Source organism: Cervus elaphus, unplaced genomic scaffold (genome assembly GCF_910594005.1).
Source record: "Cervus elaphus unplaced genomic scaffold, mCerEla1.1, whole genome shotgun sequence".
Lineage (NCBI taxonomy): Eukaryota > Metazoa > Chordata > Mammalia > Artiodactyla > Cervidae > Cervus > Cervus elaphus.
In genome coordinates, this window is record NW_025316787.1 from 2,129,095 (window position 1) to 2,156,277 (window position 27,183).

General features: G+C 54.9%; 1 protein-coding gene across 1 annotated transcript in view; it reads right to left on the reverse strand.

Annotated features, from left to right (window-relative positions):
- LOC122691410 (proto-oncogene tyrosine-protein kinase receptor Ret-like) overlaps positions 1–26,697 on the reverse strand; it is a 49,369-nt gene extending 22,672 nt beyond the window's left edge. Inside the window, 3 exon segments of the mRNA XM_043897974.1 lie at positions 2,280–2,567; positions 4,372–4,635; positions 26,421–26,697. Coding sequence (XP_043753909.1) covers positions 2,280–2,567; positions 4,372–4,635; positions 26,421–26,490 — 622 coding nt within the window. The 5' untranslated portion in view covers positions 26,491–26,697.
- Between the last annotated feature and the right edge of the window lie 486 nt (positions 26,698–27,183).

Consider the following 27,183-nt stretch of genomic DNA (forward strand, 5'->3'; position numbering starts at 1 on the left):
CAGTGTGCAAGAGGAGACAGAGCTGGGGTGCATGCTGGGCCTGGGCCGTGGCCCCTCTTCAGCTTCCACAGTGGAGCACAGCCTCCAAGTACAGTTTGCAGTGAAGATTATGCTCTGAGCGTCACTGTGCCTGCAGCCTGCACTGGTGCTGATAGGGAAGAGCAGGGACCAGGAGGTCTGCCTCAGGTCCTCAACCCAATCTCCTAGGAGGGCACACCCCTTCACACACCCTGCCTGCCTCCTCTGTGGCGAGGGCTGGCACCAGTCACGCTGCAGGCCCAGAGATCCAGCTCCTAGCGTTTGCTGGTATCTGAAAAACTGTCAGGAATTTTCTTAACTGTGGAAGTAAGACATGCTCATTTTAGAGAATGTGAGAAAAAAGCCACAATTCCACCACTTGAAAACCAACATTGGGGACATCTGGTGTAATTTCATGTTAACACACAAATATTTCTGACTGCCTAGTTTGGATCCCTGCCCTATACACCTGCAGGCTGCGTGGCCTAAGGCTGATGGTTCTGTCTCTGTTCTTCAGCTTCCTCGCCAGAAGATGAAGTGAAGTGAGAGTTGCTCAGTCGTGTCTGACTCTTTGCGACCCCATGGACTATACAGTTCATGGAATTCCCTAGGCCAGAATATTGGAGTGGGTAGCTGTTCCCTTTTCCAAGGGGGTCTTCCCAACCCAGGGATTGAACCCAGGTCTCCCGCACTGCAGGTAGATTTTCTATCAGCTGAGCCACCAGGGAAGCCCCAGAAGATGAGATGCTGTGTGTATTCATCGCCAGACACTGCTGTAAGTTCAATGACTCACTGCAACCTGGTGAGGGGAGGACCAGTAATAACAACATACTCTTCAACCCAAGCCTGTCCTGGAATTCATCCTCCAGAAAGGACCCAGAAAGGGGGAAAAGCTGAACGCTTGAAGGTCAACAGTGACCACCCCATAGCCAACCTCAGGAGGGCTGTCAACTCCACTTAGTGGAAAATCACATCAGAGCCACATATTACATGTGAACTACACATTTCCCTGTATTGCTTATGGTTACAAAAATGGCTTTTCTTTTTAAGCGAAAAAGGCAGCACACTAAACCATATGCTTTGGGGACAACTTTGTACAAAGATATCCATCCCTGTGGCAGGATAAATGAAGGGATGTGGAAGTGTGAGTGACTACTTTCCTTACACTACTGAGCACTCCTTTAACATTATGACCATGTGTGGGTGCCATCAACCTGGTGGGAATCCAGGCTTCACTTACCAGCTGTCCAGCGTAATAAGTGTCCCCTTTAAGTCCCCTTTAAACTGTCCAATGGCACCTCACACAGCGGCTCAGTTGCCTTCTCTCATCTCCACTCGGATCCAGTGCCCTTCCCCTACCCCAAATCCATGTGGCTTCCCCAGGGCCATCGTGTGGTAGGACTATCTTGTGACAAGGTCCACTGTCCTTACAGTGGCTCAGGCGGAATCCTGGAACCATGCTTGGTCCCCTCGTGAATCTCTCAACACCCCACATTCAACTCCCCAGAAAATCTTGCTGGATCTTCCTGCAAAAACATGCCCAGAATCTGCCTGCTTCTTGTGGCCTAAAGGCTTTCACCCTCAACCCGTCCTCATCCTCTCACTCAAGGATGTCTCCTGCCTCTTCATAGTTTTCCTGCTTCCTCCAAACCACTCGCCCCAAATCATTTCGAACACATCAGCCCGACTAACCTTTTAAAGTAAGTTATATCCTGTCAATGACACCCTCCCCCCCACCCCTGAAAACACCTTCTATAGCTCCCTAGTCCCCTCATCAGGAAGTCCTGCCCCCTCCCTTGCATTTTTCTGCCCTCAGTAGCCTCTGCCCTCCCCTCCAGCCGCACCTCCCCCTCCGCACTTTTGAATGAGCTCGCCCTGCTTGCTGGGCACCCTCCTTTACCTTGCTCCAGCCACCTGACTTAGGACAGTGGTCTCCACCACTCTGTGCCTTCTCAGCGTTACCTCCCACCTGGCCCCTTCAGAGGCCACCCGACGTCCTTCGCGCCTGTGTGGTCTCCACCTGCCCCAGGCGTGGAAGGTCCAGACAGGCAGGATTTGGGCCTGAACTTGTTCACTGTTTCATCCCTGGTCCCTAGAACCATGCCTGGCCTGTGGCCAGCATACATGAGATACACGTGGGCCTCTGAATGAATGGATGGTGGGGTGGTGTAGTCAACTTGGACGGCTCATGTAGAGGAACCGCAGGGCCATGCCTGGCACTCGGCAGGCATCGAGGAAGGCTCCATGCGCCTGGCACTCACCTCCCAGAAGCCTGTAGGCCACGCTGACGTTGGGGCAGAGGAACTGCACGGGCAGCAGGCGGAACTGGTGGAAGGTGCCAGGGGGCCTGTTCTCCCGGATGCGGAAGGACAGGCCTGACTCAGGGAAGCAGAGCTCCCGGGGCTTGAGGGCGCCGCAAGCCGGGAAGGAGGCGTTGATGATGGAGAAGTACACTCGGGCACAGCCTGGCCACTGGCACTCGCCCTCACGTAGGGATGTGGGTGACAGGAAGACCCGCAGGTAGATGGTAAGCAGCGGGAAGCCGCCGTCTGCAGAGACAAGTCAGGCCCCGCCAGGGTGTCAGCCACACCCGCCCAGCTGGGACCTGAATGGGGAGAGGGCAGGAGCTCGGGGCTGGCACAAAGCCTAGTCCTCACCAAGGCTAGCAGGGCTCTGCTGGGAACCCCGCCCTGTCCCCTACCTCCTGCTTGCCCCCTACGGCCCTGGACTTGGGATCTGGCAGCCTCAGGGCCCTATGGCTCTGCTCCCTCGTCCTGGGGGGTGCCTCACAGGTCCATCTCTCTGATTATTCCAAGTCTCAGTTCAAATACCCTTCCTCAGAGAGGTGCGCTGAACCCTGGGTCTAAGATGGAGTGCTTCCCCAAGGCAGGCTCTTGGCACCTCAGGTGACCTCCCTTCCCTCCCTCACCCACTACCCCAACCACTTTCTTTCTTTTCTCACTTTTAAAAACACTACAGGGGTGGAACTGGGTGGGAGGGGGGAGAGAGGTTCAAGAGGGAGGGGACATATGTATACCTATGGCTGATTCATTGTGATGTATGGCAGAAGCCAACACAATACTGTAATTATCCCTCAATTAAAAATAAATAAAACACTTATTCTATTCTATTTTTGCCAGTGTTGCTGCTTGTGGGATCTTAGTTCCCTGACCAGGGACTGAACCCAAGACCTCAACAATGAAAGCTCAGAGTCCTAACCACGGGACCCCCAGGGAATTCCATGCCACCCCTGCAGAGACACAGACTTCCCCAGCACCTAGAGAGGGGATTTCTGGCAAATTCCATCATGGAGGCACCATAGCAACCCCCGTCCAACCCATCTGGATCTCAGCTGGGGCGGGGGCTCTTCCTGGGCCTTCTATCTTAGCTCTAGGTAAGTGTCCCCCCGCTACATCTACTCCTCCCATATTCATCAGTTCTCTGCTTCTTATTAGCCTGTCCTCTGTTGCTCCAGTCCCCTGCTGTGGTTAATAATTCTCCGTATAAACTTTCTCTGTTCTAATTACTGTGATTTCTCTCCTGACTAGAGCTGGCAGGTGCATGAGGCTGCTCTCCAATCACAAACAGAACAGGCCTCCTATGAAACTCAGACCCTTGGCAAATTTCACTCTGGCAGTACTGTTCACAGCAGAGTGTCTGCCTCTCAGCACTCACAGGAGCTCAGAGCTGGCGTGAGGATCCAGGGAGGCCATGTCTATAGAGCAAGAGGTGGGGTTGTGATCACCATTTGGTGCCACAAGGCAGAACTCTGCTCCACAAACAACCTCCTCCCAGTACCAGGGTCACACGTGGCCTTCACTCCAGCTTGGACCCCTGCTCTGAGAAGCCGTCCAGGCCTTCCTCCTGCTCCACTTTCCTCCCCGGCACCAGGCCCCAGTCCTCACCAGGTGCCAAGAGCAGCCTGCTGCTGATGGTAAGGTGGGCTTTCCGTGCAAACAGCTGCTTCTCCACCAAGTTCCAGATCATCCACTAAATCAAGATCTTGGGATGTCTCTAGCCTTTCTTAACTCTTCTCTCACAACCCCACATCTCTGTTAATCCAACTGGAAGACATTTGGAGCCAGCATGGAGAGAGCCCCTCAAGTCCTCCACATAAGTTCTCCAAAATCCCAACAGCCTCAGGAGGCCTGAGGGTCATCAGTGGTCCTCAAGCTCATCCTGGCTCCCTCACGGACTGGACAAAGAGGACAGGCCAGCCCCATCTCACTTGCTCCACTCTTACACAGCAGGAGTCGTAGGAGCTGTGTGATGGGCTCTAAGGAAGGACCAGGTGAGGGCGGGGCGGGGTGGGTAATGAGGCATGTGGGGGTGGGGTCAGGGCCGCCCCCTTACTGAGGATGTTGAGCTTCTCCCAGGAGCTGTGGTCCAGGCTCTGGTTAAGGTAGAGAAGCCCCGTGTCCTCCTGGATGCGGACCCAGTTGTTCTCGTGCAGCCGCGTGTGGTAGGCGCTGTAGAGGTGCTGGCCCAGGCGGAAGCTGGGCATCTCCTCTGGCACGTCCTGCAGGGCATGGACATAGAGCAGGGGCGTGCCGGCTGGCTGGTCCACGTATAGCTTCTCCCAGTAAGCGTCCCTGGAGAAGTAGAGTCCCAGCGGGGCTGTGGGAGGCAGGGAAACACGTGAGGGAAGGAGGGACTGAGGGACGACCACGGTGCAGAGCCCAGCAGCCCTCCCAGGCAGATCACCTTTCCCAGCGGCCTAACTTCACATTTTAGTAATAGCTTCCTTGTGGGCCAAAAAAGAAAACTTCACTAATTTAAAATTCTGATCTAAGTAGGTCTTTCTCATCTGTATTCCTAAGAACATCAACACACAGTTATCTGTATAGCTAAACACTAGCTGCAAATACACTGCTTTAAAACAGAAAGAGGAGGAAGTGAGGAAGCATAAACAGTTGCAATATCATCCTCGATTACCTGAGATAGATAAGCATGTAAACCACTCGGCTTTCACCCAAGCTTCTGAGCAAATCACCTGGAGCCAGAGTTTTGAAGTGTACAAGACGCTGCCAGAAAAGCAGAGCAGGCAGGGAAGATGAACTAGAGCACTTTATAAGTAACAACATTCGTGCATGCTAAGTCGCTTCAGTCGTGTCCAACTCTTTGTAACCCTATGCACTATAGCCCTCCACTCTCCTCTGTCCTTGGAATTCTCCAGACAAGAATACTGGAGTGGGTTGCCATGCCCTCCTCTAAGAGATCTTACTGACTCAAGGATTGAACCTGCATCACTTACACCTCCTGCATTGGCAGGTGGGTTCTTTACCACTAGTTCCACCTGGGAAGCCCCTGTAAGTAACAAAATCTTCATCTAAAGTCAAACATGCTCCTACCATAGTACCAAAAAATTCCACTCCATTTATCTGAGAAAAATGAAAACATATGTCCGTCAAGTGACTTGTTCACAAATGCTGGGGTTATTCACAGAGCCAAGAACTGGGAAGAACCCAGATGTGTTCCAGCAGGTTATCAGATAACAAACCTCAGTCCATCACACCATGGAACCCTATGCAGTTAGGATGGGGCACAAACTATTGATACACACGACAGCCTGGACACATCTCATAGACATCCTGCCAAGTGGAAGAAGCAGCACAAAAGAATCACATGGCACCGTTCCAGACTGATTTTAGGTGACAGAAATCAAACTGGGTACCAGCTGGGGATAGGGGAGGTAATAGACTGGAAAAGCAGGGGGCATATTCTGGGAAACATACATGTTTCATATTCTGATGGGGTGTGGGTCACACAGGGACATCCATTTGTCAACAACATACAGCCAAGATTTGTGCATTTCAACGTATGTAAATGTGGCCTAAATTTATCACTGAGAGGCTATGGGTAGAGCTGTAAATGCCATGAGGAAGAGGGATGCTGACCATGGCCACGCTGGGTGAACCAATGGGGCACTCATCCTACTACTCTCTTGACTTGGTGTATGTTCAACATTTTGCATCATAAACAGTTATTTTTAAATAGTAAGAAGTTTTAAAAAGATGGATAAATGGGCAGGTGATGCTTTAAAAAAAACCTGAAAACCTGCCAATATTCTCTACAAAGCATAAAAAATACTAACACACAAAGCAAACATGAGAAACATTGTACTTGTGTGTAAGCGATTTCTCTTTTCAATCAATTTGTTTCCACCTACATTCTGCTTCTCTTGCAGCCACCAAGGTGAGTGGTTGGTCCGCTCCACACCAGTGGAAGACACCCTGGGGCTGCCTGGGTCCTTGAAGACACACTTGTGTGTGGGAAACAATCAAGAGCCAACTGGAGTCAGGTGAGGAGAACTGGTGAAGACCTTTTGGATCCCAAAGTGGTGAAACAGAAGAAAACTGGAAGGTTGCCAGCACTGTGCCAGGCTTCCCAAGGATGACTTCAAAGGCAACCCGGCTGGGAATGCCAACTTGAAGTGTGCATTGATTGGGTCCCACCCACCCAGTGTGGGTGCTGCCCTGCCAAACAGGCTGGACCACGGAGCCAGCAGGAGAGGGAGGGAACAGGAAGAGAAACAGAGGGAGAGAGAGGGAAGGAGGGAAAAGACAAATGGGGCTAAGGACAAAGGTAAGTAAGGCGGAGAGGATGGAGGGGAGAGATGCTCTGGCCAGTAGTCAAAGGCTACTGCACACCCGGCACTAAAGACAGAGATGGAAGGAGGGGGCTGCAGGTACGGAGCTGACTTATTAGACCTTCGGAAAACTGCTCCCTAGGAGTGCTGTCCCTGGAGTGGGACCCAGAATCACTGGGTCTCTGCAGGTGAGGTACTGGGAAGGGCAGCTGAACTCCAAGGAGCTGGCCCTGTGCCCAAGTCAGGCTCTGCGTGTGGCCTTCCTGCCCTGCCACCTCTTGGGGGAAGGGATCCACCCAGAGCATCATGCTGCCTGCCATCCAAGGCGGTGGCAGCTCCAGGAGCCCTAGGAAGAAGTCACTCTGGGGAACTCTGGGGAGGGAGCACTGAGACCTGACTTCCCTTGCCGGGGGTCTCACTGGTAGAGACCATGACAGGAGCCACCCACACATGGCTGGATGCCACCCTCCTGTCCCACAGCCTCCCAACTGGCCATGAGGACATGGGCTGCCTCTCAGATACACTCAGAGTGTTCATTTCTTTGGGATTTAGTAGCCAACCCTAGCAGGGATGGCTGGCAGCTGAGAGAACTGTGTCAGCCCCAAATGGCCTCAAGACTGGCCTTGATGCTTCTGTGAAAAGGCAGCCAATGGCACTAGCTCGGAGCAGGCCTTTTGCAAGCTGGGCAGAGTGACAGGCCACAGCTGACAGATCCTCCTGCACAGCTAGGATGCACTCCACTGGCTCACGCTTCCTGAGAAGTACACAGTTCGGGGTCCCAAAGAGGACCCTACAGCACTGCTCATCAATGCTCTTGTGACAAAGGCAGGAGGGTCTCTGTGGTGTTTCCTCAGCCAACGAGAGGGAAGGGGCAGCTGCTCCCCACCTGTAGTGCACTGAAGCCCCACTGCACTGCCTGGCAGAGTAATAAACCTGGGTCTGCACTCCTCACAGAAATCAGAAGGGCTCCGAGCCCACGGTGGCCCCCTGTCCTGCCCCAGTAAGGCCGGGTCTGGGAAGGCAGATTCAAAGTGGGGGTCAACACCAGACACAGCCCTGCTGCCCCAAAACAAGTGCCTGATTCATAAGCAGCAGCCCAGCTTCCTTTCCCTCCAACACTCCATGAAGGTTGCAAGTCAAAGAGTCTAGGGGGAGCTCTGGGGTGGGCTGTGGGGGGCTGGGGAAGGAGCGCAGAAGCTGATGCTCACAGCCCTGTGGACAGCAAGAGGAGTGGCTTGCTTTTCCCTCCACTGCCACCTTCTCCAGAGGACCTGGCCCACCGCATTCGCCCACCCCGCCTCTCAAAGGTGCAGAGTGGGGTGAGCACGGCCAGGTGGACTCACACAGCACGAGGCCAGGCCCCATGGCACATGGTGACCCTGCATTTTCTTCGCAACCCCAGATGGAGCTGCTGATGGGATCACTGCTTTGCAAACAGACACCTGGGCAGGACAGAAAGAAAGTTGTTTGTATGCTCGAGGGCACATGTGCAGCCAGCCAGGGGATTGGGATTTGGAGGGCTGTCTTTCCAGCAGCATAGCCCTCACCGGCCTGCTCAACCCCATGTCACATGGTCCAGAACCCACGGTTACTGTGCCCACCCTCCACCCCCACCCCAAGTCCTGAGCGGTGACCGCAAGTCAGGGACGCTGGCCTGCAGTAGAAAGCAGCCCCGGAGGGTGCACCATCTTTCGGGAAGGTTGACTTTCTGGCCACAAAGAGAATGAGAGATTTCCCAGTGGCTTGACAGGGTGGTGACCTAGTGGCAGTCCAGGCTTGTGACACCATGCTGGATGGGAAGGGGGCTCTGTGCTGCCAGCCTCCTTCTCATCCTGGCAGAAAGGTGAGTGCCAACCACTAGCGATCTGAGATGCTGCCTTCAGGGCCCCAACCCCAGAGCTGCAGGAGACTCAGTTGGTGGGGAGGGGGGAAGCCCAGGGTGGGTGTGGGTGGGTCCCCCAGATGGCACACAGCCAAGGGCAGCCTGTGTCTGCCAGCCTGCCTGGCCACCAGCTCTCCTTGGTGTGCCAGAGCTCTCTGTGGAGAAGTGAGGTCTGCATTCTGGTCTCCAGAGTACTGTCAAGGATGGTGTGGGACGCCTGCACCCACATCAGCAGAATATCGCGACTTTTGCCTTCTTATTCTCTCAGGATATAATCGCTGTGGCCTTGGTCAGCTGTGCAAGAACTGGCAGCCCTGGGAGCCACCCATGGGGGGTAGGGCTTGCAGATCGGTCTTCTAAGCGGGGGCGAGATGCTCACTCCACCTACCAGGTAGTGAGGAGCAGATCCAGAATAGGGCTCCTCCCCTGGGGCCCCCTTGAGCACATGTACATTCAATGGTCCAGGGGCTGGGAGGTGCCTTGAGCTCCAGGGAGCCCCCACCTCCGAGCTGGTCCAGTCACCACCACACAGACTTCACGTGCAGGATGAGAGCACTACCTGCTCTCATCTCTGAGCCAGGTCCTACAGGATCCATGTGGGGCCTGGTCTGTTGCTGCCAAAAGTGATTTGTGGGTTGGGCAATGATTGTGAGCAGAAACAGTCTTAAATGCACTTAAAACGCTTCCCAGGTGGTCCCTACTCAGGGCATGGCCGCCTTAATGCTCCTCCTTGTCACAGACACGTTTAGATGGAAAAACACATGGTCCAAGGTAGGGAACGAGGGTGTGGGTGCAGGGCTGGCCTCAGGGGGGTGTAGCCTGGGGAGACCACAGTTCCCCATACTTGGTTTAATGCTCTCCTGTCATTGTCCTAAAATAATTCATAATTCTAGAACAATCTGCATTCTATGGTGGGCCCTACAGATGATGGGGCCAACCCCAGAGGGTGAAGGAGAAGAGCCCGGAAAGGGCCATCAGAGGTGTCCAGTTTCCTGGGGCTGTGCAGCCTTTGTAAAGTTCTAGCCTCCTCTGGGCCTCATTTTCTCTGACTGTGAACAAGAGAAGGGCAGGCTGGGGAGAGGAGGAGCTGGTATAGGCCTCACCTTTGCACAGGTACACGCGGTATGAAGTTCACACTTCCGATTTATAATCACTGGGCAAACCTCTTCACTGCCCCATTAAATAGGTAAGAACATGGAGGCTGGGAGGTGAGAAGACTTCCCATGGTCAAACAGCTGGAGGGTGGGCATCTTGGGGTTTGGACGATGACTAACAAAGCGGCGATGGGACTCAGGAGCAAGGCAGATGCTGGCCCCACCAGGAAGCCCCAGGCCCTGCCAGCTGACCACCCCTCCCTGCTGGCACCGTTTTGCCAGGAAGGGCTTTTTGACCAACCTCTGATGAGAGTCTCCCCTGGAACTTGGGGCAGGTCGACACAGCAGGACTTGTAAAACCTGCCCCACCCACACCTTCCACCCTGAATGCTGCTGGGTGACAGGGTCCTCCCCCAACACCTAGTCCCACGTTTCTGCCTCGACAGGTGTTGCCAGCACCATGTGGGGTTCTGGCCCCTCAAGTTGCCCTGGCATCACACCAGAGGGTGAGGAGATGGGCTTTGCTCTCACAGGAGTGGGGATGGGTCCCACACTGCTCATGACATACCTGCCAAAGGCCCTGGTTGCTGCTCGCATTTGCAGAGACCCCAGGCCCCCTTCATGGCCTGTGTGTATATATGCATGAATGTGTATGCACAGGTATGCAGCAGATGGAAACAGAGACAGGCACGTGGGCCCAAGGCCCCATATCCTCCCACCCTGCCCCACCCCTGCAGGAGAAGATGTGCAACTAACACTCAGTGGGGACAGCAGGCAGTCCTGTTCCAAGGAGGGCCTCCTCCAGCATCTTTACAAGCAGAGCCACCAGGCATGGATAGTCTCATTTGGCACATGCAGTCACCAGCATTTTTGTATCCTGGAAAGGCAGTCTTCAATGCTCCACACCTGGCTGGATGTGTCATTTACTCACATTTGTATGCAGAGAGAAGCAGGCCCAAGTTTCTACTTCACTTTCACTCATTCAACTGTCCACAAGCTCAGCCCTGTGTGAACACTCACACATGAACACTGGTCATACTCGTACACATTCTCAGACCCACACAGAAGCTGTGAGTGCCCTCCTGTGCGGTGGAGGACCACGCAGGTGGACGAGGGTTTCTGGTTGTCATCCCTCACTTCTGCAGCACATTGTGGGGACATCCTGCATGCTCTGCCTCAGTCCATGCCAAATGCACGCAGCCCCTTGGCTCCAACGTAGCCCACGCCGTTGCCCCGCGATCACCTCCCATAGCCCCCAGATGCACCCATCGCCAGCCTTTGTGCACCAGCCTCAGCTCCCCCGTGTACTGGAGGGTCACCTCCCGCTGGCCCCCGAGGCTGCAGACCAGTCCTGGCCCCTGCAACCCAGCCAACTTCTCAATATGCACTGAGCTGTGACCCCACTCTGGGGAGGGAGCCCCTTCCCCAAGCTCCTGCCCTCTGCCTCAGGGTGGCCCACAGCTCTCTTACACTCATCACTGCCGATCAACTCTTATGTTAACCTCCTCTGGTCCAGTCGCTGTGTGGGTGTCTCTGGATTGGACCCAGACTGATACACACATCTCTCTTACACTTAGCATGTCACATGCACATTCTCTCACACTGTTGCAGACCCACCCCCACCTCCCCCATCTTCTTGCTCATTTAGTGAGACATACCGAGCCTACCCAGCCCTAACTGCAGGCTCACCTCACCAGTGCCCCCTGGTCAGCCCTGGCCATGAGAGGCCATGCACAACTCCCCTGAGGTTCCTTTGACCTCCTTGCTACCCTCGACCGAAGATGTGCTGCCAGTCTGACCATACCAACCCAGATCCAGGCAGGTCCTTCCTAACTGGGCACCCTTGACTAGAGTGAGTGGCAGTCACCGTGGTCATCCCACACAAGGCCCCAGACAACCAATGTCCTAGGACTGCAATGTAAAAGCCAGAATTTGGGGCTCTCAAGAAAAAAACACATGGCAAGATGGTCTGATCTAAGAACTGAGTGGGGTGATAATAGTGCCCACATGTGTGTGCAAGGCAGTACCTTCCCGCAGAATCCACTCACTGGGCAGCCCTGCTCCTGCCTGTGACGAGCACCAGATCCTGCAGATGACAGCTTTATTATGGCCCAGCACAATCTCCTTAACAGATGGTGGTTTCCTAATGCCATCACTTCTGCAGGAACAGGAAGCAGACCTCATGGACTCCTCCCCAGGGACTGCCCCTCTCCCTGAGGGCCAGCTGTCCCTGTGGAGGGTCCCCCTAGCCCCACCGCCCAGACAGCAACTTTTGGCACCATTATCCTCTCCTCGTCCACCCCATGCCCCTCCTCTCATATCCTGTTCACATTTTCTCTTTATTCTAGTTGAATATTTGACATGTACAAGCAGTATATTTTGCAGAACATTTATGTCAAAATAGTGTTCTGCAACAGACACTCATGAACCTGTGGCCAACTTAACTGGACGTTTAGCAACAGTGCTGCCCCTCCCACACGCCCCTTCCACCTCATACACTCACAGAAACATGAATCTGGGTCTTTGTTTCCCTTGCCCCTCTTTTTAAAACACTTTTACCTTATTCTTGAAAGGCACTTCTGCTGGGCAGAGAATTCTGTGTGTGTGAGTGCTCAGTCATGTCCAACTCTTTTGTGACCCCATGGACTGTAGCCTGCCAGGCTCCTCTGTCCATGGAATTTTCCAGGCAAGAATATCTGGAGGGAGTTGCCATTTTCTCCTCCAGGGGATTTTCCTGACCCAGGGATTGAATCTGCATCTCCTGCATTGGCAAGCAGACCCTTTATCAACTGTGCCAACTGGGAAGCCCACTTGGGAAGCCCTGAGACTTCTACAGGACAGTTATTCTGTCCTTCAAAAGCGTGATTCTGCTGTCCTGCTTCTGAGAGCTCTGTACTCGTTCTAATGATTCCCTTCTTGGTTCTCTCTTCTCTCTGGTTGCTTCAGGACCTCCTGTGTTTGGTGCTTTCCTATTTCATTCTGATGAGCCAGCCTGCTCACCCCCATGTGGGTTTCCTCCGTCTCAGCTTATCTTCTAGGTGTTCTCTCCAGAGCGTCCTTAAGCAAATGGCAGCCAGTCCCACAGCTCGAATGGCTGCCTCTGGGCCAAGGAATGCCACGTTCACCAGCCCTGACCTCCACCCAAGTACCAGAGACATCTGTACCAACTCGCTCCATCCTCTCCCTCATCTCAGTTCAGCTTAGAGGACCACCTAGCTTCCCTGAGCCCACTCTTTTTTTTTTGGCTGTACTGGATCTTAGTTGTGGCATGCAAGATTTAAGTTCCTGGACCAGGACTGAAGCCAGGCCCCCTGCTTTGGGAGCACAGAGTCTTAGTCACTGGACCACCAGGGAAGTCCCTCCTTGAGACCACTCTTGACCCCATAGGCCACTTGCCCCAGAGCAGCCAGGATCAGTCAGATCATGTCACAATCTATCTGAAACAACAAACTAGTGAGTGAAACAACAAATGAATCCAGGAAGGAACAAACTAATACATAAATGGTTTTAAGCACAGAGTGGCGGGGGGAAGGTGGGCGGGAGGTTAACAGCTGGGCACATTTGGAAAACAGTGAGACTTTGGGATAGGAGAGGGGGCAGGGTATCAGAGAGATGGGTGATATCACCTTGGTCAAGACCCCCTGGCTTGGTCTGACAGGCACAGGGAGCCACAGGTGGGTGGCCAGTGGCAGGATGAGTGCAATGGAGCCTCACGGATGCCCCTCCCCGCCCCATGAGGCTCACGTGGGGCACACAGCACCCTCTAGTGCACGACCTGCCTGGGTGAGGCCAGAGTTGGCATTGAGCAAAGAAACCCTGAGGACACCTAAGAACAAAATCACTGACCACGGCTCAGGAAATGATGGCCTGGTAACTGAGGAACACTGCCAACTGGGAGACATTAGGCAGAATGACACACACATGCACACACACACGTGTGCACTCTCAGTCAGGGTCACCCTGTAGGATGCTCCACACACCCCACGATCTCCATTTTTTGTCCCAGATGGAGGCTGGCTTTGCAAGGGACTGTAATGTAATTTTGTCTTTTTAGGAAAAAAGCACAGGTCAGGAGAGCCAGTGCCTATGAGCGCAGAGAGGGCCCTGCAGGCCAGCCCCACTTTGGCCATAAATGGGGCTGATGGTATGCTCAGTACCTCCTGTGTGTGGCCATAAAACCATCACCACCATCACCACCATTACCCAACCACAATCACCACCCCAAGTTACACCATTACCACTACCATGATCACCACTCTCCCCACAAGCACCATCACCTTCACCCCCCTCACCTACACAGCATCACCACCACCATCACTAACTTCACCTGAACTCCAGCCCCCCACTATATTATCATCCCCACACCCTAACCACTACTGACACCATCACCACCCTCCCCACAACCATCACCTCACACCTTCACCCACCAGCTTCACCACTACTGCTGACCATGCCTACACCATCACCACCCACCATCACTCCACCCTCCAACCATCGCCACCATCATCACTCTGCTAGGCATCCAGAGGCTTCCAAATGAAGCAGCTTTGCCAGGTTTGACCCACATAAGATGTGGGAAGAAAGCTGGACTGGAAAGACCCACAAAGCCAGCCCGGGCCTGTCCTGTTCACTGCTGCATTCCCAGAACCTTGCCTGATGCCTGGCACAGAGCAGGCGAGAAGGAAAGGCCTGGGTGGCCCTTTGAGAGCCAGCCACCTCTGTTCACGGGTCCTGGGCTCAGCTTAGATGTCACAAGCCAGTGCCTCCTTGCAGGGAATATGACAGCTTGCCCCAGTCCTCATGCTGGGAACTGAAGCCTCTCTACAAAATCATCAAGAAAACTCTGGCCTGTGCAGGTGTACCCAAAGCTGGACAGCTAAGTGCATACATGGGTGGTGAATACAAGCCAGGGCTAGCTACTTTACTTGGTGCCCAGTGAGGACACTAGTCACCATGAGAGCAGCCTCAATTCCAGTCTTAAATTCCCTCTTCCCAAATGCAGCCAGCAGCCCTCAGTGGACAGCCTGTGTGCCACTGTGGCCACAAGGCTGAGTGGCCTTCCTGGCCCGGACTGGGCACACAACAAAGGCCAGCTGGCACAAAGGCCTGGCACACAAGGAGGAGTGAGCAGCCACCCTGGCACACCCTGGATGCCCGGGGCTCTCCATGCTCCTGAGGATTCTGTCTAGCGCCGAGCCCAGGCACCTGCCTGCCTGTCTGGTCAGGGGCTTCACACATAGCCCAGCTCTGCAGACCTTCCCTCCATCATCCCTTCAGACTGAGCCTCATCGTGTGGTCCACAGTGGGCAGGGCAGGCGATCACATGCAGGGGTACTGTGTCTCCCCACACACCTGTCTGTGTGGGCCCTGCCTGGACAGGGTGGCTGGTGGCCTGGAGAGAGGAGGAGAGACCTGAGGACCAGGCCTTGCCTCAGAGGCACCACAGACCTGTACGTACAGGTACCTTCCTCCACACGTGAAAAGCTCTGACTTGCCCACCTTACCCGAGCTCTTACTGTAGACCTCAGTCTCCCCGCCTGTTTCCCAATTCTGAGAAAGAGAATTCACTTCTTGCTCTCAGAATGGAACTGCAACCAGGCCTAGGTCTCCTGACAACCCCCTCCTCTGCCATTTCATCTACGTAGTCCTCTGCTGATGGGCAGGAAGGGGTCAGGGTGTGGCTGAAGTTTGGGGTAGTGAGGTGTGCAGACGAGATCTGCAGCCCAGCTGCATGGAGCCAGCAGCCCAAATTCCTCCCTTGTGCCCAGGCCCCAACCTTCTGCTCCCAGAGGCCTGAGGGCCAGGCTGCACCCAGCAGGCACCCGTGGCCACCACCCACATCCCCACCCGCCCAGACCAGCTGCAACAGCCTCGCTCAGATGATGGACACTCATGCCCAAATGTGATTTCCCAGCTGCCGCTGAGTTAATCACCAGCCTCACTAGCAGTTCCTTCTGGCTTCTATGCAAAGGAAACTGCCAATTAGGTTACAATTAATTTCTTTACCCAGGGCAAAGCCTGACTGGAAAAAGACTGGCCACCCAAGTGGCCTGATGATGACTGTTCTGCAGGTCACCAGGCTCCCTTGGCTCTGGGGTTCCTGCGCTCTGTGGCCCCAGCCAACGGCAGGTGTGTCAGCCCCGGCCTGGTCAGGTCAGCCCTGGCGACCGGTCAGGACATCCCAGGCTTTGACTCTGGTGCTGCTGCCCAGCAACTGTCCCCCTCACACCCAGCAGGGCACTATGACTCAGATCTCAACAAATCTGTCACCTCGTTGGACCTCCTTGAACAGCCATGGTCCTGCCCCTTTCTGCCCCTCCCCCCAGCACCGGTTTCGCCCAGCCCAGGTTTACCATTAACCAGCAAGGGCTTCCCCAAAGGTTCATCAGGTAAAGAATCTGCCTGCGATGCAGGAGACACAGGTTCGATCCTTGGCTCGGGAAGATCCCCTGGAGGAGGAAATGGCAACCCACTCCAGTATTCTTGCCTGGAGAATCCCATGGACAGAGGAGCCTGATGGGCTACAGTCTATGGCGTTGCAAAGAGTTGGATTTGACTAAGCACGAGTGAGACTTCTTTATTGGGTTGGCCAAAAAGGTCGTTTGAGTTTTTAAAGCACGATATTACAAAAAAAACCCAAACTAACTTTTTGGCAAGTAAATGCATTCTTCCTGAGAAGCTTTATTCCAAATGCTTCACGTGCATCACCCTACTAATGGACAGGACAACTGCCAGAGGTAAGGACAACTTCTGGTTCCTGTCTTAGAGCAAGGAAACCAAGGCAGAGAGAGGCTACCTTGCCCAAGGCTGTACAGAGTGAGTGAGCCAGGACTTAAGGGTTCTACTCTTAGGTATGCGTGGCCACCAGGCTCCTCTGCTCGGTGACGGCTGTGCACACACATGTGGAAAAGCCAGGGCACCATGACCTGGGACTCCAGGCCACCCATCCACCTGCTTGCTGACCAGGTGGAAAATGCAACCTAAATAATCCTCCATAGTCTTCTTCAGCCTCCTCAAAAATGCAGGTGCCCTTAAAAGTCTCCTCGTGGAAATTTGCTCTTTCATATCTCACTGAAACAGAGCAAAAGCCCAGGAAGACGTGACCAGGGGGGAGTTTGCTCAGCCAGCGCTGTCCAACAGGGATGGACATGGTCAAGGCTGCTGAGTGTGCAGGTACCTGGGGATGCTAGGGGCCTGATGTGCCCATGCCCCCTGGACACAGGACTGAGCCTTGAGGGGTCCTTTTCTTTGCCGCTGTTAGATCCTACTATTCGATACCTGGGTCGGGAAGATCCCCTGGAGGAGGAAATGGCAACCCACGCCAGTATTCTTGCCTGGAGAATCCCATGGACAGAGGAGCCTGGAGGGCTAGAGTCCCTGTGGTTGCAAAGAGTAGGATACAACTGAGCATGTGTGCGTGCACACGTGCACATGCATGCACGTACACACACACATTTCACCTTCAGAAGTGAGTCTAGATACAAAGGAGAGATTTAAGCATGACTCGTGAAAGCAGAGAGACAAGTGCAGAGCCAGGCCCCGGCCACGCTCCTTCTCTGTCTTGCTGCATGGCCCGCTCAGTGCTCAGCCTCCCTGCGTCTGTTCCCAGCTGTGAACAGGGACAGGGACCCTCCCTGGAAGGACTGCTGGGACCAAGCGCCTACTGGTGGGAGCCAGAGCCACTTCTCCTCTTTTCTCCCTCTCTTTTTTTTTTTGCAAAGAACATGTGGTTTATTAAAGAGAGCTTGTCGTCAGCAGCATTTATTCAACGAACAAAACAAATGAAAAAATAAAAGCAGACTAACATTCTGACCATTGGAGTGAGACTGACTGAATTCATTCAGCCCAGTGTCCAGAGTCCCAGGGGCAGCTTCCCAAGGAGGAAGCCTTGGAGTCTCGGGGTCTCTTGGCACCTCCCTTGAGAGTCTTGTGGGGGGTGGGGGTGTGGAAATTGCCAAGGGCAAGCCTTCCCATTGGAGGAGCTCAGTCTAACCTGGGTATGGTCCCTGTGCTCTTTTGACCTTCATCACAAAGTCAAGGAGAGGACACTGGACCCAGGTCTGCCACTGAGGCAAATCAGATGCAGTGATGCAGGATGGTCCCAGGAAAGAGGAGGGCAGAGGGACAGGCGAGAGGGAATGCACTGGGGTCCTGGTCAGTGTCTGCTGGGTCACAGGCTGCGGCCCCAGCCTCGGGCTGTGAAGGGATCACGCAGGGGCTGACCACCAGCAGACGAGTTCTGGTACAAGGGTGACCCAGGCTGCTGGGAGGATGTGTGTTTCTGCCTCATACTGGTGTGGTGTCTTTACACACTAGTTCTCCCTTACACTCAGTTCTACCACAGAGCTCAGAGCTCCCCCAGCCAGGACCTTCTGGAAAACCAAGAAGGTCCCAGAAGGCAGGGAGAGAGGATGCTGACTGACTCTGGAAGGTCAGGAAGACCATGTCTCCAACCTGCTTCCTCCTTTCCAGCCTTACCCTTCATTTCCAAACCAAGCACTTGCCAACCCGCAATAAATAACCAGGAGTCCGAATAAAGAGCAAAAATCTCCCAGATACTGTGTGGGAAGAGGAAGAAAAAGGGAAGCATACAAAGTCCCAGAAGCATCCACAGGACAGCCTGGCAAGGAGCCGCCTCCTCCCTGACTCCTGAATGAGACCTCCTTGGGCCCACAAAGGCTTCCTGATAACCCCCTAGTCAAGATCTTCCCACCCTGAGCAGGTGGGAACACCTGGTGGAAATTTGATAAAGCAAAGTAAACTCAACAACAAAAGAAGGTCCACCCAATTGAAACAGGGGCAAAATAGTTGCTTCCCCAAAAAAGATACAAATGGCCAAGAAGGAAGTAAAAAGACTCTCAGCATCACTGATAATTAAGAAAAAGCAAATCAAAACCATAGGTGAGGACACTGCTTGTATCCAAGAAAATTGATACAATTTAAAAATATAAACAGAAACTAACATGTGTTGGTGAGGATGTGGTAAAACTAGAACTCTCACACACAGCTGGTAAAATTGTAAAATGTTTCAGTTGTTATCAGAAAATAGCTTGGCAGTTCCTCAGAAAAGAGCTTGGCAGTTCCTCAGAAAAGTTGAAATTATCACATGACCCAGCAATTCTACTCCAAAATAAACACCTAAGAGAACTGAAAACAGGGATTCAAACAGATACTCACACAAAAATATCCACAGCAGCATTATTCACAAAAGTCAAAAGATGTAAACAACCCAAATGTCCACCAAGAGATGAATGAATAAATAAATGTGATACATGTTGCATTGGCCCTAAAGTTCATAAACCCAAACAAACTTCCTGGCCAACCCAATACATGCAATGTAATATTACTCACCCTTAAAAAGGAATGAAATACCAATACATGCTACAACACGGATATACCTCCAACCAAGTAAAAGGAGCCTGATACAAATGAAAGGTCAATTTATTTTAAATATCCAAAATAGACAAGCCCATAGAGACAGGTGCAGAGTGGCAGTTACCAGGGGCTAGTGTGGGGGGACTAGGCGCACTGCCTAATGGGTATGGGGTTTTCTTTGGGGGGTTAACAATAATGTTCTGGAACTACACAGGGGTGATGAATATGCAATGCTGTGAATGTACTAAATCCCACTCAACTGTTCACTCTAATTTTGTTCTGTGAATTTCATACCTCAAAAGAAGTGAATTTTAATTGTTTACCACCCTGTTCTTCCCCCCATCTCCGCAGGAGAGACCACCCTGGAAGAGGCAGGGGCACAAGTCCAGAGCGGACCCCAGGAGCCTGCACAGGTGCCCCAGTGTGCATCCCACCAAACCACCATGCTCTCCTCTGCACACTGGCTTCTCTTGCAGAGAAAAGGACCCTGTGATGGGATTCCAGCCTGTGGAAATGGGCAAAGAGCCCAGGGCCCTAGAAACCCGACTCCTCAGAGCTCTGGGCCCCTCTTGTGCACACAGTCAGGTGTGGAGTGGCTGCCAAGGGCAGGGGGCGGGGAGCAGGAGACAAATGAACAGTGTTGAGACGTTGAGACTGGGGGTTTCTGTCACCCCCAAGTTCATAGTCTTTCCTGCTCACATAGGTACAGGGGATAGGTGGCTGCAGAAGAAGATTCAAGAGGGTCCCAGGGGAGACTTCTCAAGGCTCTGTGGAGTCACATGTGTGATCTCCTGTAAAGATCCCCTGCAGGTGCCAATCTGATGAGGAGGCTCAACCCAGTGGCAAAGCATGTGCTCACAGCACAGAGTACACGGTCACCTTGCACCCATGTCATGGCCAAGAGGTGGCAGAATGGAGTGCTGATTCCATCCTTTCTCCTTCCCAGAAAGAAAAAAAAAGAGCATCAGATGCACCATGGGCAATGCTGGAAAGGCAGGATAGGGGAGGAGGGAAGGAGAAAGCACACTCTGAACCAGCCCCCCAGCTTCTGGGTCTTTCCCTGTTTCACCGTATCTGTGTCTTTGACTGTTTCAGGGGTAGAAAAACTTGAGAAAGAAACTCCATAAACTCTTTCCCTCCACTCGGACTCCCACCACCACGCTGTGCACCCCAGATCGCCCCCCACCCCCACACCTGTCTCACTCTCAGGTTCTGGCACACAGAACATATATCTTCCCAAGCATTTTCCAGGCTGTTAGTTAAAGCTTAGGAACTTATAGTTTTTCTTTTCCTTTTTTTTTTTTTTTGTTAATTAAAGCTTAGGAACTTACATGGTTTCTTTCCCCCTTTTGCTAAGACTAAGAACCACTGGAGTTTTCTGGCAATCCCATAGGCAGGAATGGGGGACTAGAACCAGTTCTGATGTCCATTGTCTCACCAGAGAGGTTCTGACTGTTTCAGAAGCCAAATTGTTTCTTCAATCACAGGGCAGTCAGAGCTGGTAATCAGGGCACAGCTTGGAGCTCTGCCTCCCTCTCCTGGCCACCCTGCCCCTTAGATACTTCTCTGGAGCCCAGGGCCCTGTGGAACCCAGACAGTAGCTCCCAGGTCAGAAGAGTGAAGGCTTAAGATGGGGATAAAGTAAAGTCCCAGTACCTGAATCTGGGGGCAGTGGGCTGGGGCCCCCAGGACGTGGGTCTGCAGGGGCAGGGGTGTCTTCCCTGAGTGGGTCCCAGAACTGATCCCTGCCTGCCACAGAGGCCCCCAGTCCCACTAGGTATCCTTGATGTCATGGAGAGCCTGCATCGGCCGGACCAACAGGTGGGCACACACCTGTCCAGGTGCACAGGTGACCTTTCTACAGTGGTGCCTTGGCTGCTATACTCTGTGGAGCCGCTCACCAGGCAAAAGCAAACAGAGGTGTTTGCTCAGGGCTGGCCACCTGCTCTCCTTGAGGGCCCAGGTGGTGCCTGATCTGCCTTCCCCAAGCTCCTGCTGGTGTCATCACACCCACAACCACGCTTTCTAGGGGGTATCAGTTCTACCTCCCTGCTCTCTCTCGCCCCACCCTACCTTGCCCAGGGTCTTGCAGTGGACAGCTGATAGGGCCACTGGCTTTCAGGCTCCAGCCTCAGGGACAGGTGCCAGGGGCTCCCACAATTACCCAGCTGTGAGGCCAGAGCTTGATGGAAGCCCAGGTCTCGTCTGGTCCAGAGCTTGGGAAGGCGGATGGTGGGAGGATTGGGAGGTGAAGCCAGGCAGGAAGTGGGCCCCGTCCACAGGGGCTCCCAGGGCTTCAGCCCAAAGAGGACAATACCCTCAGGTCCTCTCAGGTATGGCAGAGCTCTGTCTTGGGAGCCACAGCCTCCCTTGAGCATGGGAACACGGGGGTCGGGGAGGGGGACCTGCGCTGCCAGTCCGCTGCTCTGGGGTAGGGAGGGAAAGCCATGTGGGCTCTGGAGGCCTGAATCTTCATACCCCTTCAAGCCCCTCTGAGACTACCCAGGTCATGGCCCTGGGTGATCTCTCTGAGTCACACCAACCCCCCAGTCTTCCAGGAGCTGAAGCATGCCCACCCATAAAGCATAGCACTCTGCCCTTGAAGACCCAGGGGAAGCAAGTGAGAAGGCAGGAGGGAGGGAGGGAGGGGGATGTCCTCCACCGCCTTCACACCCTGTGGCCCAAGCCCAGAAGGGCCCCTTTCCTGCCTGGCAGCCCACCATCCCTGCTTCCACCCGGCCCCACAGCCTGCCTTCTGCCATGCACTTCCATTTGATATCACACACACACATTTGAGATAAATGACAGCTTGGCGCTTCCTTTACTGCCCATTTCTCCTACATGGAGATAGCTCTGAGGTCAAAGTCACCTTCTGCATTCTCCCCGGGTGCACCCCTAGTCCTGGAGAAGCTGCCTGGGTGGCAGGTGGTCCCTCGGAGCGTGTATGTGGGCTGCTCACCAGTACTGTTATTGTTACTATTAAGTCACTCTCTCAGAAAAACAATTGCAGAAACCAGGAGGAAGAAGAGAAAGAAATGAAGAGGAGAAGATGAGGGACTGGAGCCTGAACACAACCCCCACAGGAGGAAGTGTCCTCCCCCACATCCACAGGAAGGGGGTGGGTCTCCAGAGTGGAGACTAGCCACTTCTTCAGGATAGAAGGAAGCAATACCGTTGTTGGGGGGCACTTCTCCAGCTCTGCCTCTTTCCTGGGGAGCCCAGTGGGCACTTTCTTCTCCCAGAATGTCCTGGAGTCCAGGTAAGGAGACACAGTCATACCCATGTGCCCTGAAGCCCAGCCCCTGCCCTCCCCCACTCCTCAGCACAGTGGCTTCTGTCAGGTTCTAGGTCCCCAGGCAGAGGCGGGTACAAGGGTCACACTCTCAGCCTACACCACTAGCACGCTCCCTCCCCTGGGGCCAGTTATGACAGGATCCCACCTGGAGGCAGTTCCTGGACCTGTAGGACTCCCAGACATCAGCTACAGTAGCAGTCCCATCTGAGAATCAGCCAGAGTCCTGCGGGCTCCTGACTCAGGTGTTGGGGAGCATGGCAGCACACTTCCGTCCCAGACCCAGGCCAGGCTGTCCCTCGGGCCCCTGGAGCACCCCACCAGAGGGTGACCAGTGGGTGAGCAGACTCAGGGCCACCTTCCCCACACCCATCCCCGGACTCCTCCTGAGCCCTGTTGCAGGTCCCCACCACCGCTGGCCCAGAGGAGGGGCTTGCTGAAAACCAGAGGACCAGGGCCACAGAGTCATGAAGTCCTCTTCACGGGCTCAGGTACACGGGCTGTGGGAGCCTCAGTTTTCTTACCTATGAAATGGGAATACAAGGCCACATCCCTCAGGGTTTCAGGAGGATACAGTGAGTAGCAGACAGGCGGTGCTGAGCACAGGATCAGCATGCTGTGGGCCCCCTGGGGTGGCTGTTGCTGGCATCACCTTATCCAGTTAAGACCAATAGGCAGAGGGCACCTCTTTTGGGTCACAGGGGGAGAAGCCCTCAGGCAAGGCAGCAGTTTCCTGCCCCCCCCACCCCACTTCCGCTTGGCACCCCATACTTCAGGTTAACAGATCCCATAATTTTTCATTTGTTTTCTCCTCCCCTGGCTAAAAGGCCATTAGCACCCCATTAGGTAAAAGAATCCCATTTTCTTCACACCACCAAGGAAACAGTGATTTACTTAGCCATCCTTAATGCAATTCTGCAGAATAAAGGCAATTTTGCAATGGTCTCAATAAACTTCCCCATTTGCTCTCTGCTTGCAGACCCTACTCTTAGGAGCCTACCAGCTGACCCAGCCCCTTGCTCCCTCAGAAGGCTGGACTCTGCTAGGGCCCAGGACAGTCAGTGTGGAGCGCAGGCAGCTCTCAGAGGCCAGAAGGGCTTAGGGGGACCCAGGTGAGCCTGATGAAGCACACCACCACTCGTCCCTGGCTAGAGAGGGAAGGGGCAGAAAGAGAAACAAAGAGGTCGGCAGAGCAGTCTTCCTGGCTGAGGGGCTGCGCTGGCACCTGCTGGTCCCAGCAAAAGTGGCACACCCAGGTCCAACTGCAGAGGGGCAGGGCCCACAGCCTGGAGAGCAGGCTGGAAGTCATGGCCAGTACTGGGAGTGAGAGGCCCCAGGGGCGTGCAGGCACAGGGGTCAGGTCTCTCCTTGTGGGCAGAGGTACTGAGCAAAACGGGAACCCAGAAGCCAGGCCAGGAAGATGGGAGGTGCGAGGCCTCATGAGGAAGAGCAGGGAGAAGGTGCTGGGTGAGCAGTCAGCCTGAGACATTCAGGGAGAGCCCTGGAAGCTGGGAATCAGTCTCTTCATCCATGCCACGGGGACATCTGTACCTGCACTGGAGCAGTAAAACGCCACACACTCTTCTGAGAACAACTTCTAGATGGGTCCAGGATGCCCCAGGTGGACAGGCTGTGCCCCCTGAGTGTGAATAGGGAGGAGCAGGTGTCCCTGTGTATACACGCAGGGGTCGCAATGTGTGGGAGTAGCAGGGAGGGGGGCTGGGTTTCCCAGATAAGGGTGTAGTGTGAGGGGCCGAGCATGGGTGTGAGTGTGTCCACAGGCCTCATGATCACATATCCTTGAGAAAGGGCAGTGGTGTCTCGGTGATCACCAAGAGTGAGCATGAGAGTGTGTGAGCATGGATTCAAGAGTGTGTGTGTGTGCCCATGTGTGCCCTCACACAGATACCAGAGTGTGGGTGAGGAGTACTGCCCTACTCTGGGAGTCTGTGTCTGGGATGGCGCCTTTTTCTGAAGGCGTGTGAATTCTTACACAATGAGAGTGTGTACACATGGAGAGGGGCACACACTAGGGGTCTGGTGATGTCCTATGACCTTGGTCTGAGCACCCCTGAGCCCTCTAGCCCATCCCTGCCAGCCCTGAGGCAGTGCTTTCCTTCCCCAACACTGGGGTCCAGGCCACTGCCGCTCCATCTGGTTGCCTCCCTACCCTGCCTCTCATCAGTCATCCAGCACAGAAGAGAGCTTCCAGTCTGGGGGAGGTAGGTCTAGGCCAGCAGGGAGGGCTTTCATCCCCTAGAGACCCAGCCCATACCCCAGGTAAGAGGCACGGCCACTGAAGGGCTGCATCCACAAGGGGCCGCCCTGAGGCCGGGCTACTCCCAGCCTGGGTGAGTCCCGGAGCAGTGGCCCTGGCTCACTTGCGGCAGTCTGGAGCGCCACACTGAGAGAGCTCCAGAACTGCCACTCTGAGTAGTGTGCCCGCAGGCCTCTCCAAACGCCCAGCTGTCTCCTCCTGAGTACCGCGGGGCCACCTCTCCACTCTCAGTGTCGTCAATCAGTTTCTTACTCATCCTGTTGGAAGAGTGGGTGGGGCAGGAGACCTGCTTTCCCTGGATTGGAGGGCCTTTCTCCCACCACCCAACTCCTTAAGTCCAGGCTGTGAAAAAGCCACTTGCATTCCTACCAAGTGTCACAGGTCCATGCTAGCAGCCCCGCTCCCAGTCCAGTCCTCCTAGCCTCAGCTGGACACCTTGGCTAAGCACAGGAGAGGCATGGGAAGTCCTCTTCTAGGTTCTGAGGCCACCAAGTCCACCCTGGCTTCGGCCTCTCACCTGATCACCCGCCCATTACTACAAAGTTGCAACGCAGAGTTACAAGAGATCTTCTGAAGGCCTTGTCTGTGTTTACTTCTGCGGAGTCTTCATCCTTCTTCTGTCTGTTTCCGCCTCACAGCACCCTGACCCCAGACTCCCAATGCTTCCCCCATTCTTCCCCGGGGCATGGGAAGGATTTCTCCCCTGCCTTTCCTGTGATGGGCTGGGGGCCCATCCTAGTGTAAGTATCTGACTCTTGAGTTTAGGATCCAGTCATACAAATGAAACCTTGGGCAGGCCTGTGAACCCACCGTCTGTGCAGGACCCAGGGCCAGAAGCAGGGAACCACTCACTGCCTCTTGTATTCCCAAAGGCTGAAGGGAAAGGTGGGGAAGGGTGGTGGGGGCTACTCTCAGAGGGAAATTTAGTACATACATATAAGTATTTAAGAAAAAGAAATCAGGGACAATTTGAGAGAAACTAAAATTCGTGGCCACGGGGGGCAGGGGGTAAGAAGCAGATTCCACAGCCTTGGGGTTCATTCATCTGTTGAGAGTTTTGGAGGTGGGGGCAGTGACCAGCCTCTGCAAAGCCACTTCGAATCCTCCCAGCACTGATGCTGACAACACACAGCCCTACTCCACTCCAGGATGGTAAAAGCGCTTGGTGCATGGTGGCCCCGAACTGTCAAACGGTGCCAAAGGCCGCACCTTCAGGTACCCCTGTGGGGCAGCAACAGGGGACTCTAAAGAAGCGGGTGGGACTGGAGCCAGGGCCGGTGGCGCTGGGCCAGCCTGAGCGGGCCCTCGAGGGCAGCCTCCCTAAAAACCACAGGCTTGGGGGATTTTTAAGAAGTAGGGTGGCAAAAACTCACAAGGAAAAGCAACCGTTTTAAAAAGATCAGATCCCCTCCGCTCTCACCTGAGAGAGGATATCAGAGCTGGAGGAGAAACGCACCGACGTGGAGTGTGACAAGGAAACCAAAATGGAGCAATCGTTTACAGAAACACAACTCCTCCTGCCCCAGTGGCAGGCTTTTTAGGGCTACCTTACCCGTCCTCCCCTACCTGCACCAAAACGCCAACAAGATCCGCTTGGTTCGCGAGACGCTGCTGTGGCCCGAGGCGCAACCAGGCAGGCAAGCGTGGCTGCGACTCGGGCCCTGGGCACAGGCGCCTGGCCCGTGTCCAGCTCCGGCCGAGACCCACCCAGCCTGGGGCCCGAGGCGCGCTGCCCGCCACACCACCCCACTCCCAGTGGAGCCCATGTGGCCAGTAACTGCCTGGCCTGCTGCCCGCCGTGAACAGAAAGGCATTTTCAAACGCGTCCACTCCACCGCGCGGCTCCAACTTCACCCCGGCCGCTGCGGGCACCAGTCCTCGACAGAACTCACCTTCCCCGAGCAGGGGCAGCAGCAGAAGCAGCAACCTCAGCCCCACGGCGCTGGCCGTCGCCTTCGCCATCGCCGATGCACGCTGCGGCTGCGGCGAGAGGGACGCTTCCTTGGGCTGGGGGGCTCAGCAGCGGGGTGCGGCGCTCAGCACCGCCCGTCCTGGAGCGGAGGACGCAGTGAACACTGCGGGCACCGAGCGTCGGGGCGCGGGCTCCAGGGCACTCTCCGCAGCTGTGCTCGGGGCTCGGAGCACATGACTGAGGAGGGGAGGGCGCGGGCTGCGCACTAGGCGAGAGCAGGGGCGGGGCGGGGCAGTGAGGGCGGCGTGGGGCGGGGGGCGGAGTGGCGGGGGGGCGGGGCCAGGGTGCGGAAGTAAAGGCGGGGCGCCGGGTACCTCCCCAGGCGATCCCTGGTGCGCTTACCCCAGGGCGAGGGTTAGTAGACCAGAGCCGGACGCGGGGTGCAGGCCGGGCGGGGCACGAGTAGGGGCGAGGTGCGGGGTCCGGGTACCGGCCTGGCAGCCGCAGCCCCAAGCCGTGCACCTCCGCACGCACAGTCACTCTTCCTCAGCCTGTGCGCCCTCTCGCTGTCTCTGCACTTCGACCTTCCCTGCCGCCCAGAGAGGGCAGGGAAACCAGGCGGGGATGCGGATTCTGGGCGGACTGGCTGGGAGTGAGCCGGAAGGGACCTGCAGACCAGGCAGGTGCCCCGCCTCCAGGCTCCGGGCACGGGCGCATCCTCCGCCATTTCGCGGAGGGGGGAG